This window comes from Hesperophylax consimilis, chromosome 6 (genome assembly GCF_061612785.1).
Source record: "Hesperophylax consimilis isolate HC1 chromosome 6, BYU_Hcon_1.0, whole genome shotgun sequence".
Lineage (NCBI taxonomy): Eukaryota > Metazoa > Arthropoda > Insecta > Trichoptera > Limnephilidae > Hesperophylax > Hesperophylax consimilis.
The window spans coordinates 14,760,048-14,772,698 of record NC_142841.1 but is presented as its reverse complement, the minus strand read 5'-3'; the positions used below and the strand labels follow the sequence as shown (position 1 = coordinate 14,772,698).

The 12,651-nt window shown below is 39.5% G+C and overlaps 1 protein-coding gene across 1 annotated transcript in view; it reads left to right on the top strand.

Annotated features, from left to right (window-relative positions):
* The window catches only part of uif (sushi, von Willebrand factor type A, EGF and pentraxin domain-containing protein uif), a 115,849-nt gene that overhangs the window by 92,712 nt on the left and 10,486 nt on the right, over positions 1-12,651 (top strand). Inside the window, exons 14-29 of the mRNA XM_089632408.1 lie at positions 67-257; positions 480-1,174; positions 1,283-1,776; positions 1,888-2,101; positions 2,210-2,680; positions 2,768-3,609; positions 3,691-4,574; positions 4,664-5,043; positions 5,455-5,620; positions 5,703-5,954; positions 6,606-6,909; positions 7,182-7,419; positions 8,283-8,495; positions 9,487-9,642; positions 10,062-10,209; positions 12,161-12,232. Coding sequence (XP_089488534.1) covers positions 67-257; positions 480-1,174; positions 1,283-1,776; positions 1,888-2,101; positions 2,210-2,680; positions 2,768-3,609; positions 3,691-4,574; positions 4,664-5,043; positions 5,455-5,620; positions 5,703-5,954; positions 6,606-6,909; positions 7,182-7,419; positions 8,283-8,495; positions 9,487-9,642; positions 10,062-10,209; positions 12,161-12,232 — 5,720 coding nt within the window. The remainder of the gene's footprint in view (positions 1-66; positions 258-479; positions 1,175-1,282; positions 1,777-1,887; positions 2,102-2,209; positions 2,681-2,767; positions 3,610-3,690; positions 4,575-4,663; positions 5,044-5,454; positions 5,621-5,702; positions 5,955-6,605; positions 6,910-7,181; positions 7,420-8,282; positions 8,496-9,486; positions 9,643-10,061; positions 10,210-12,160; positions 12,233-12,651) is intronic.

The window sequence follows — 12,651 nt, the reverse complement described above, 5'->3', positions numbered from 1 at the left end:
CATGTTCTCCTATACTTTTTTGTATTTTATTAGATATTAATCATAATGTTATTTTATTTATTCTAGGGTCTGCCAGACTACTGGTTGTCAGGATCTCAGCCTGGTTGCCCCAGAAAGGAATGTGGCCCTCCTCAGCCAACTCCAGGAGCTGAATACGGACAGTTTGTCGACACTAAATATCAGAGCTCATTCTTCTTCGGTTGCCAAAACACATTCAAATTGGCAGGACAAACCAACAAGCACGACAATGTTGTGAGGTATGTTTAACTCAACAGTGGAAAATATTTTTAAATTATCATTTATTCTCATTGCATGGAGGATTGGAGCAGGACTGGAGGCAAGTGGTGAGGGACCGCAACCCGTGGAGAATATTAGTGGAGGAGGCCAAATCCCACCCTGGAATATAGCGCCGAGATGATGATGACAATGATGGTGATCTGATTGCTTGGATTTATTAATTGTAAATAATATTTTTTTAGGTGCCAAGGCAATGGTATCTGGGACTTTGGAGATTTGCGTTGCGAAGGACCAGTATGTGAAGACCCCGGTCGCCCAGCTGATGGTGTCCAGGTTGCTCGAAGCTACGAACAAGGATCTGAAGTTCTCTTTGGGTGCTCCAGACCAGGTTATATCCTAATCAACCCGAGACCCATCACTTGTGTCAGAGAGCCTGAATGCAAGGTCATCCGCCCACTTGGTTTGGCGTCCGGAAGGATCCCAGACTCGGCCATTAATGCCACATCCGAACGACCAAACTACGAAGCCAAGAACATTCGACTGAACTCTGTCACTGGTTGGTGCGGCAAGCAAGAAGCTTTCACCTATGTCAGTATTGATTTAGGCAAAGTCTTCAGAGTTAAGGCCATCCTTGTGAAGGGTGTTGTCACCTCTGATATCGTCGGCAGACCCACTGAGATCAGGTTCTTCTACAAGCAAGCCGAAAGCGAGAACTACGTAGTGTACTTCCCCAATTTTAACCTAACAATGAGAGACCCTGGTAACTACGGAGAGTTGGCTATGATCACCCTGCCAAAGTATGTCCAAGCCAGATTCGTAATCTTAGGAATTGTGAGCTTCATGGATAATGCCTGTCTGAAGGTCGAGTTGATGGGATGTGATGAACCTGCTGTTGAACCACTTCTGGGATACGATTATGGATACTCTCCATGTGTTGGTAAATAAAATTCAACAGTTTAAAAATCATCAACTCAAATTCATATGAAAAACATTTACAATATTTAGTCTCATAATGCTTACTGATTTTTCATTTCAATTCTTACAGATAATGAGCCTCCAGTGTTCCAAAACTGCCCTCAACAACCTTTAGTTGCACAGATTGATGTAAACGGAGGATACCTGCCAATTAACTTCACCGAACCTACCGCCGTGGATAACTCAGGTTCCATTGCCCGTCTCGAAGTGACTCCCCAACATTTCAGAACGCCCATCCAAGTGTTCGAGAACATGGTTGTCAAATATGTCGCTTTTGATTATGACGGAAATGTAGCCATCTGCGAAGTGAATATCACTGTCCCAGACAATACTCCACCAAAGTTGAGCTGCCCTCAGAGCTATGTTATTGAGCTAGTCGACAAGCAAGATAGCTATGCCGTTAACTTCAACGATACGAGGAGGAGAATCAATACCACAGATGCGTCAGGAGAAGTATACCTGAAGTTTGTTCCAGACAAAGCCATTATCCCGATTAGAGGATTTGAAAATGTTACAGTTATTGCTTCAGATAAATACGGAAACAAGGCTCAGTGCAACTTCCAAGTAAGCTACTTCTGTATCTTTGTACTATTTGTCTTGTCTTATAATGTTTGATGTTACCTGTTTACCTTATTTAGTTACAAATTAGTTTAATTCTTCTATCTTTATCTTTAGGTTTCTGTGCAAGCCACCCCCTGTGTTGACTGGGAACTGTCAGCACCAGCCAATGGAGCTCTGAACTGTCTCCCTGGAGATAAGGGAATTCAGTGTATTGCCACTTGCAAACCTGGATACAGATTCACCGATGGAGAACCTGTCAAAACATTCGCCTGTGAAAACAAAAGACTGTGGACCCCGACATCAGTTGTGCCAGACTGCGTTTCTGAAAGTATGTTCAACACTACATCAAAGAAGAAAAGTTCTTCTGAAGTTGTTTTGTACTCCATTAGCAGAAAAATACTGTTTCATGATGTTGACTTTTTATCTTTGATTTCAGATACTCAGCAAGCTGCCTATCACGTGGTAGCTGGAGTCCAGTACAGAGCTCTAGGAGCAGTTTCCAGCAGTTGTTTACCCCAATACAAGAACTTGCTTGCCCAGTATGACAATACTCTCAATGAAAGACTCAGCCAGAGGTGTTCTGCTATCAACATTAATATCAACGTCACATTCCTGACGGTAGTACCATCCCTGTTGGATGAGAATGTTGTAAAGATGGACTTTGTCTTGGATATTGCTCCTATTGTTAGGCAGCCACAGTTGTATGACCTTTGCGGCTCAACTTTGAACCTCATTTTCGATCTGTCAGTACCCTACGCCAGCGCTTTGATTGAGCCACTGCTGAATGTATCCAGCATTGGAAATCAGTGCCCACCGCTGAGAGCTATCAGAAGTATGATCACCAGAGGATTTACTTGCACTGTCGGAGAGGTATTGAACATGGATACGAATGATGTACCCAGATGTCGTAAGTATTTTATATTTTACTCACATTCTAAATAAGTAAGAAAAGTTTTAGTGTTATCGTGTTTGTAAAAAATTAATTTTATTATAGTGCATTGCCCTGCTGGAACCTTTGCCGGAGAGAAACAAAAGTCTTGCACAATGTGCCCACGAGGTTTCTTCCAGAACCAAGCGCGTCAAGGAGCTTGCTTGAGATGCCCCCAGGGAACATTCACCAGAGAAGAAGGCTCCAAGGGAGTCGCTGATTGCGTTCCTGTATGTGGTTACGGAACCTACTCCCCAACTGGCCTTGTACCTTGCTTGGAATGCCCGCGCAATAGCTATAGCGGTGAACCTCCATCAGGTGGCTTCAAGGATTGTCAGGCTTGCCCTGCTAATACCTTCTCTTACCAGCCTGCTTCTCCTGGAAAGGACAGGTGCAGAGCCAAGTGTGCCCCAGGATCTTATTCCCCAACTGGTCTCGCCCCATGCTCTCAATGCCCCAAGAACTTCTTCCAAAACACAGTCGGTCAGACATCTTGCACCGAGTGCCCTACAAACATGATTACCGCATCTCTTGGGTCTACAGGAGTTGAAGAATGCGTACCAGTGGAATGTTCGAGCAGTGCTTGTCAACACGGTGGTTTGTGCATCCCGAAAGGACACGGAGTCCAGTGTTACTGCCCAGCCGGTTTCTCTGGCAGACGTTGCGAGATTGATATGGATGAATGTGCTAGCCAGCCTTGCTACAATGGTGGTTCTTGCACAGACCTTCCTCAAGGATACAGGTGCACCTGTCCCCCGGGATATACTGGAATCAATTGCCAAGAAGAGAAATCTGACTGCAGAAACGATACATGTCCTGAAAGAGCTATGTGCAAAGATGAACCAGGATACAATAACTACACTTGTTTATGCAGATCTGGTTACACTGGTACAGATTGTGATATAACTGTAAGTTAAATATTTTTTTTGGAGGCTTGTATTTGATTTGATTAATATCTCGATTAATGACTAATTCTTATATTATTTCAGATTGATCCTTGCAGTGCTAATGGAAATCCTTGTATCAACGGAGCATCTTGCATTGCTCTTCAACAAGGCCGCTTCAAGTGTGAATGTTTACCTGGATGGGAAGGACAGAAATGCGATATTAACACAGATGACTGTGCTGAAAAGCCTTGTCTTCTTGGCGCCAACTGTACTGATCTAGTAGCCGACTTCAGCTGCTCATGTCCTCCTGGATTCACCGGGAAGAGATGTCAAGAAAAGATTGACTTATGTGCATCAGAACCCTGCAAGAATGGAATTTGTGCTGATAAACTATTCTCACACGAATGCATCTGCAACCCTGGCTGGACCGGACCGTCTTGCGAAGTTAACATCAATGACTGTGCTCAATCCCCTTGTGACAATGGAGGCCATTGCATCGATATTGTCGATGGATACTTGTGCAACTGCGAAGCCGGATATACTGGGAAGAGATGCCAACACACAGTTGATGATTGTGCTTCTGACCCATGCCAAAACGGAGCTTCTTGCATTGATCAACTCGACGGATTCTTGTGCAAGTGCCGTCCAGGATTTGTCGGTTTGCAATGCGAAGCTGAGATCGATGAGTGCCTAAGCGAACCTTGCAACCCTATCGGCACTGACCGTTGTGTGGATTTGGACAACAAGTTCATGTGCATGTGCAGAGAAGGTTACTCTGGAGAAGCTTGTGAAAACAATATTGATGATTGCGCTACCGAACCATGCTTGAACGGAGGAACGTGCCGTGATGAAGTAGGTGGATTTAAGTGTGCTTGCCAACAAGGATGGGCTGGAGACAGATGCCAAAAGGATATTGGAACTTGCACCAACCTGCCTTGCCAGAATGATGCCGTCTGCATTGACTTGTTCCAGGACTACTTCTGTGTGTATGTACAATTTTTAAACGCAAACAATCATCACATTAGTAACTTTAAATTTTTCCTTGTGATTAATATGTTTTCTTTTCTTATTTCAGATGCCCAAGTGGTACAGATGGCAAACAATGCGAGACAGCTCCCGAGCGTTGCATCGGCAGCCCTTGCATGCACGGTGGAAAGTGCCAGGACTTCGGCTCCGGCCTCAACTGTTCTTGCTCCAGTGACTACAAGGGAGTAGGATGCCAATACGAGTATGACGCCTGTGACGCAGGAGAATGCAAGAACGGAGCCGTCTGCATTGATGAAGGCGAAGGCTACACTTGTGTCTGCGCCCCCGGATTCACTGGAAAGAACTGCGATGAAGACATCATGGATTGCAAGGATAACTCCTGCCCTCCTTCAGCCACCTGCATCGACTTACCTGGAAGATTCTACTGCCAATGTCCATTCAACTTGACTGGAGATGATTGTCGCAAAAGTAAGTTCCTTCCCTACAAATTTACTACTTCGCTCTGGTTTTTAGAATCATCAAGAGAAAAACACTAATAGTTTTGTACAACGAGTACTTGTAATATACTAGATAGTAGTTTAAGAAGTTACCCATAGATAACACATAGCTGTCGGTAATGCAGGGATTGAGGCTAGATAAATCCAAATGCAAACTCGGGGTCGAGGCTCATTCCTACTGTCTGATAATAAAGCCCTACGAGCTCATTGTAATCTATCACTGAATAAATGTCCTAAGTGTTTTTTTGACCTCGGAGTTTATCTTTAAAGAGCTTGTGAGACAACCCGGAGTTACAACAGTTCTTAACCCTAGACTTAACTACTAGAATACTATGTACTAATAGTAATCAAAAATCCTAACATTGTATATTTTTATTACCAGCCATCAGCGTGGACTACGATCTGTACTTCAGTGACTCATTGCGCTCAAGTGCCGCCCAAGTGGTGCCATTCTACTCTGGCGAGACTCAAGGACTGACTATTGCCATGTGGGTGCAGTTCACAGAGCAAGATGGAAGCGGAATCTTCTTCACAATGTATTCTGTCAAGTAAGTAACTACTAAACATGACAAAGTATAACCACATCAGTCAGATTTTAAAATGAGATAGTTAATATAATTTAATTTTTAGTGCTGCTCATGTAGCAACTGGTCGCAGAGCAGCTGTTCAAGCTCACTCCAATGGAATTCAAGTGTCCCTCTTCCCAGAGCTTCAAGATGTTTATCTCAGCTTTGGGGAGTATGCAACCATCAACGATGGACAATGGCATCACATCGCTTTGGTTTGGAATGGAGCTAGCGGCGGTGAAATTATCCTCATCACTGAAGGCCTTATTTCCAGCAAGATTGAAGGATACGGAAGCGGGAGGAGACTCCCTGCACAGTGAGTGGAATAACAAAAATCTTTATTAACACCTAGTAATAATATGTTCAGAATGAAATATTGAAAGCATAGAATAAAGGGCCTGTTTCGTGATCCAAATATAAGCCCAATTTGGGCCTATATTTCCATACAAAACTGTGTTTCTCCATCATTACGAAATTCAAATGGGATAGTGATATACTATTTAAGGCAATTATAAGAGAGACAGACGCTCGCATGCTGAATGGTCTAGAACCAAAAGGTATTAAGTCAGTGGCACATTTCTTACCATTAAAATTTAAATCCAAGGCACTTCTAGTTTTCTTCTTTATTCTATGGTTGAAAGGTATTATTCCTGATGTATTCCTCATCTTAACTATTAGACATTAATCTGAATGTATGACCAACCAAAATTCTTGGTCATGAAATGTGAACAGCTTTTTCTCTCTGACGTTTCTAAGCCAATGCAACTGTTTTCAGCCCACTACATCATTTCCATCATGAGTTATGGAGCTTAGAAATATCTATTTGACTGTCAAAAAATAAGAACAGATGTAATTCTTTTCATGTGTTCAATATTATTGAAACTAGGTTAAGCTGATTAATAACTATTAGTAGAAAATGTAAAAGTTGTTTATGATTGGTGTTATTAATATTTTTTATTTCTCTTAGTGCCTGGGTAACTCTTGGAAAACCACAATCCGACAATCCCAAAGCCTACACCGAATCAGGCTTCCAAGGACACATGACTAAGGTCCAGGTATGGAACCGCGCTCTGGATGTCACCAATGAAGTCCAGAAGCAGGTCCGAGATTGCAGAACTGAGCCCGTCCTGTACAAAGGTCTGGTACTCACCTGGGCTGGCTACGAAGATATCGTTGGAGGAGTCGAAAGGATGGTGCCTTCCCACTGCGGACAGAGAGTGTGCCCACGAGGGTATGCCGGAAATAAGTGCCAGCAATTGCAAGTTGATAAAGTATGTAAATTTTATTGCAGTCATATTTCTTCTATTTAGATAAATTCTACTCTTAGCGTGTCTATCATTGAACCTTTAAAACTCTATATACTGCCGAAGTTTTCTATTAATTTCTCAGAGTTCCTGATAAATTTTTAGGAACTTCAATGAAATTATTGAGTTCACTATAGCTTTGCTCAATATGCCTAATAGTTGTACATATTTATATAATTGTAAAATTAACTATTCTGTTTTATTCCTGATTATTAACTCACTTTTCTTTACCTTCCCAGGAAGCACCAAAGGTCGACCACTGCCCGGGAGATCTCTGGGTGATCGCTAAGAACGGATCTTCTGTAGTTAACTGGGACGAGCCACAGTTTAGTGATAACGTGGGGATCGTGAAGGTGGAGGAAAAATCTGGCTACCAGCCTGGACAGACCCTGCTGTGGGGAACCTACGATATCGCCTATGTTGCATCTGATGCAGCTGGCAACACTGCCAGTTGCACTTTCAAGGTTACTTTGCTATGTAAGTATTCAAAAAAAAATATATGTATATTTTTTTTTATTGCATTAAATAGTAATGATATTTTTTAAAAAAGTAAAAAAGAGAACAATCGTCAGACTTTTTCTAAAAATTCTCAATTGATATTTTCATTTGTGACAGCTGGTTACCCTTGCCGTATGTATTTACCTAATAACCTGTTCAAACTATTTTTATGAGACATTATTCATTTTAGAGAAGTTTTTAATTTTCAACTGACTTGTTGGATTAAGGACGGGTTGTTTCGGAGAATTTGAACAATTCATCAAATTTCAACGTTCATTTTCGGGTTCTGTGAAAGACTTATCCAAGTTCTGTTTTTATATCATTGTAGGCTAGTTGCTTGACAAAACTGAAATAAAAACAGAACTTGAAAAAATCTTTCACAGAACTTGAAAATGAACGTTGAAATTTGATGAATTGTTCAGATTCTCCGAAACAACCCGTCCTTAGTGTGTGATTTGGACATGAACATGGGAATTTATTGTTCTATCCAACACTTTCCCACATATTTTTCTTCTTCTTTATCAGTGATTTTTATTACCGAGAGAAATAAATAGCTACTAAAAGATGTAAACGTGTAATTGTGAAAAATCATGGGATATTATAATTATAGGAAACAAAAGAAATGTACAATTCAAATAAAGAATTTTTCATTAATAAATTAATGTTGGTACCCATCTATTTTTTTAACTTGAATAATTTTTAGCTTTAAACATTTTAAATTTTAAACTTTTATCATTTTCATTCACCCATTCATCGACAACCAAAATTGGTTTGTTTATTAATACCAACTTTGTAAACAAATTTAACAAAACGTATAATATAACATTATTTTTACCTTCCAGCCGAGTTCTGTCCACTATTGGCTGACCCCGTTGGTGGATCTCAGTCTTGCCGAGACTGGGGCGCAGGGGGACAGTTCAAGGTGTGCGAGATCGCCTGCAACGCCGGCCTGAGGTTCTCCCAACAGGTGCCCCCGTTCTACACGTGCGGAGCTGAAGGCTTCTGGAGACCAACTGCGGACTCTAAAATCCCCATGGTGTACCCGGCTTGCTCTCGTGAGTTAATTATTTTATTTGTAGTTTAGTATTTTCCTTCTTCGGTATCCTATCTTATGGGAGGTTGGCTATCAATGCTTTTTCTATGTGACACTTCCACAATACCTATACGCTACAAGAAAAGAAACTATGTATACATTGTATATTGTTACCTGGTTGGGCTGTAGGAGAGATTTGTTAATTCAGGTCTTATTAATGGGAGTCTGGGATTAAATATGTGAAGAAATACGAATACCAGCAGCTCATTTCGAAGAGGCTTTGGTTATTAGTTAACTAGCTGACGAATACCCGGAATTGCTGGGAGTTATCCTTATGAGATAGACTTATAGCGTCGCGGAATTTTCTGTAGGCCTTTTTAAGCTATACAATTTCATAGTACATTATTTTGATGTATCTTATAAGGTTTAGCCAGCGTTAGCAATGTAAGCGCCCAAAAATATTTTTTTCAACTTGATTACAAAACATTGACTTTTCTCTACTTTCTATAAATATAACATGCATGTATTATACATATAAATGTTCTGGGAGAAATTCCCTAAACGATAGTGAAAACCCTATAAAAAATCCTTGAGTAGTAGAAGAACTATGCGCACAAACCGACGTGGATAGTGACTTTATTTTATACTATTTAGCGATAACTAATTTTTCCTATATTTTGTTTTTCCCATTTTACTCACATTTTCGTTCTGTTATTAATATACATACACATTTTAAAATTTATTTTCAAAAATTTGTAAAAATTAAAATTGCTCTACAGTCAGTTAAGTAGACAGTCCACTGCAAAAACAAGTCTAATGAGTGAGAATAGTTTCCCGACACCATCTAGCTGCGATTTAAATGTGTGCCAACATGTACGTTGGTAATAATTATTGAAGGTAGTTAATAGTAAACATGACATGAAACTCTTTATTTTCCAGTTCCTCCCCCCCCCCTCCTACATTTTAGTTTTCCAAATATAATCGTTAATTAATTTGTCTCTTGTGTATTTCAGAATCCACCCCAGCGCAGCGAGTGTTCAAGGTGTCAATGCTGTTCCCCAGTTCCGTGCTCTGCAATGAGGCGGGTCAGGGAGTTCTGAGGCAGAAGGTGCGCAATGCCGTCAACCAGCTCAACAGGGATTGGAACTTCTGCTCATACTTTGTAGATGGTGAGCTTCAAATATAATCAAATAACATAATCCAGTACAACCTTGATAATCTGAACTCTTACTATAGCTCAACCAAGAACAAAATACCATTCCCTAGTGTTGTCCGAAAGAGGGGAGGTGCGTGTGACAAGTGCCGTGTGGCAAGCCACCAATGAGCGCTGGCCAACTACTAAGAAACCATGACCTTTCTGGGCATGGCAAGAGACTACCTTTTGGTTGCAGTATAGATATGCATATTTATCTGTTTATTGATAATTTCCACATAAGTTGTAATCACAATATTATGTTTCCTGCATTGTTTGTTGCATTGTAATGTTGGCTCGAAAAGGAGTACAACGCTCTACACAGTTCAACAACCAGAATTCGATTTATAGTTTTGAAATCTTGAATTGTACTAATAATGTATTGGACTTTCTCAGGAACCCGAGAGTGCAAGGAACTAGACATCAATGTGAAGTGTGACCACCGCTCCAACAGCCGATCAACCAGACAAGCTCCTCAGTCTTCCTCCAAGGCAGAAAAGGATGGAGGAACTTATGTCCTCGACGCCATACTTCCAGTTGAAGAGTAAGTAACTTCATTTCAAACCCTGGATTAAGATCAAACATAATCTTAAAAAGCTTTTGAAAACAGTATACAGTTTAGACTGGGAATACGCGGACTGCTACTGGCAGCCAATATTCTATATGTATAATATAACAGACTGTTGTGTTGTTTTTCTATCAGAACTATACAACGTCAGTGCTTGAAGCCGCCCATATCGACTGCTTGTAGCAGATGTTGTATTCCATGTCTTAGCAACTTTCATTTCGTAGTTTAATTTTTTTTTTTGGTTTGAATATTGTACTTATCGGTTTTAAGTTTTATTCAAAACTGATTAACTTCTTCAAGATGAATTTATGCTTAGTGAAGCAGGTCTACTAATGTATATTATTTTTCTCTATTGTTATTTTCACTATGCAATATACAGATTCGATTCCTGCCTCATTTTGCATCTTTTTTTAGAATTGTTTGTCACAATGTTTTGTAAATGTTCCACTATCTGTTTATTTGTAGCACTGTAGTTCTTTTGCATGAATGTTTTGTCCTGTGTTGTTTTGTGCACCTGTCCTTAGTTAGAAAATTTTGGCATGTTTTTATTTGAAAAAATTTTAAAGCACCATCACCGCAGCAAAAAAATTGTTATTGCACATTGTAAAATGATTTTATTATATTAAATACTATATTTATTTACTTGTACAACATGTTATAATAATTAGGAAAAAAATCAGTAGGAACCTCTTCAGCGATATATAATTTTAATCACCCAGAACCTTCTTGCTACACTTTTATCAATATTTTTGCCATAAGGTTTTTATTGCTTTTTCAATCACCCCTCGCTCTAATTAAATATTCTCTTTTGCTCTGTACACAATCTGCCACTAGCTTAAAAACTACAACATTATCTTATAATAGGCATAATTTTGACTACAATACTGTAGCAAGTTAATGCGGGGAAAGGGATCTTAATTATGATTATAACAAGCCCTTTTGCTCAGAATTCTAAGCTATGATCGAGGACTACAATATGACAAAATGATCCTTTTCTAATTGCCTCCAAATCTGAAAAAAAAAATTATTAATTAGTCAATCCAATCATTACTATTACTTATTTTGAGTCCAAAAGTCAAACCCCCTTATTGTATAATATTATATTATGTGCTGTTGTTATCAGAGGCGGTTCTTTGTTGTGTGCATCGCACTGCTTGTATATTCAATCTTCCCATAACTTACAACGATATCTGTGCCCCAGTCATCCATATATGAAATTACGCTCCAGTCATTATTTGATCAATCTTTTAGTACAAGACTCCCGCGCAAACGAGTTGTGCATATTTCGCAGTGCACAAAACTTTATAGCATCTGGCGGTATCAAGACTATTATATACTCGGCCCGTTGAAATGGTGGCATGAGTGAGACAGATTACGCTCCTAACTGCTAATCACGTGTTGGAGCAGTGCAGATATCTGACTCATCCCGTGCACTAATGACGCATGCGCGAAGAGCCTTGAAGGCAAATAAATTTTGCACCTCTTTGCTCATGCATAATCCAATGCGTCTGGATTGATTTCGTATAATTAATACAATTTTACAATGTTAACGCTACAACATCACACATTGGCACTCGTGCGCGGTAAATTTAAACAGTTTTGCGAGATCTTCAGCAATGAATTGTGTGAATGCTGACCGTGCAGTTTTATTTATTCAAATACTTTACAAATCTAGCTCAGTGGTGTGATAGAATTGCAATACCATTAATTAATTTGCTAACACCTATGTAACATACTATGTGGGTACATTTTAAAAGTAGAATGCACTGCTGGCAATTTCAGTCACGAGCCGCCTCTGGTTATTATAAATATATTATAGGTATACATATACATACTTGGAAGTACGAGGGTGAATCTATGTTTTTGGTAAACCATTGTTGTGTTTATTAAATACCATAGTGCATGAAATATTTGCCTCTATCTTTAGGAACAAAAGTAGCCGAGAGGGACGGCAGGCAAGTGACACATACAATGTTCAAGTCTCATTCCCTGCAATCAAGTAAGTTTTACATAATAAATATATACTTATTATAATTAATACTTACTATATATATATATTCACATACTTTTATCTTATTTATTTGTTTTACCTTATTTGTTGACACTCGTGTTTGTGTTTTGTTTTGGTTTTACTGGTTTCCCCTGATGGTAATAAATGTGTAGATGTTTAAATAATACTGAATCAGATAGGTTAATTGAAACTTCAATTATCCTTACTTTGTGTTATCGGTTCGATTCCCATGATTTTTTTTGCATGTGTCACCACAAACTTCAATGATTTTTTTTAATGTTCATGATGTACATATTGTATATTTTGAACAGTCAATTGCATGTTTTATGTAGTTCGTAGATATGTACCTACATGTTTTATGTTAAATGTTGCATGGCATGTCTGTTTGGTATTCTAGCGACGATATA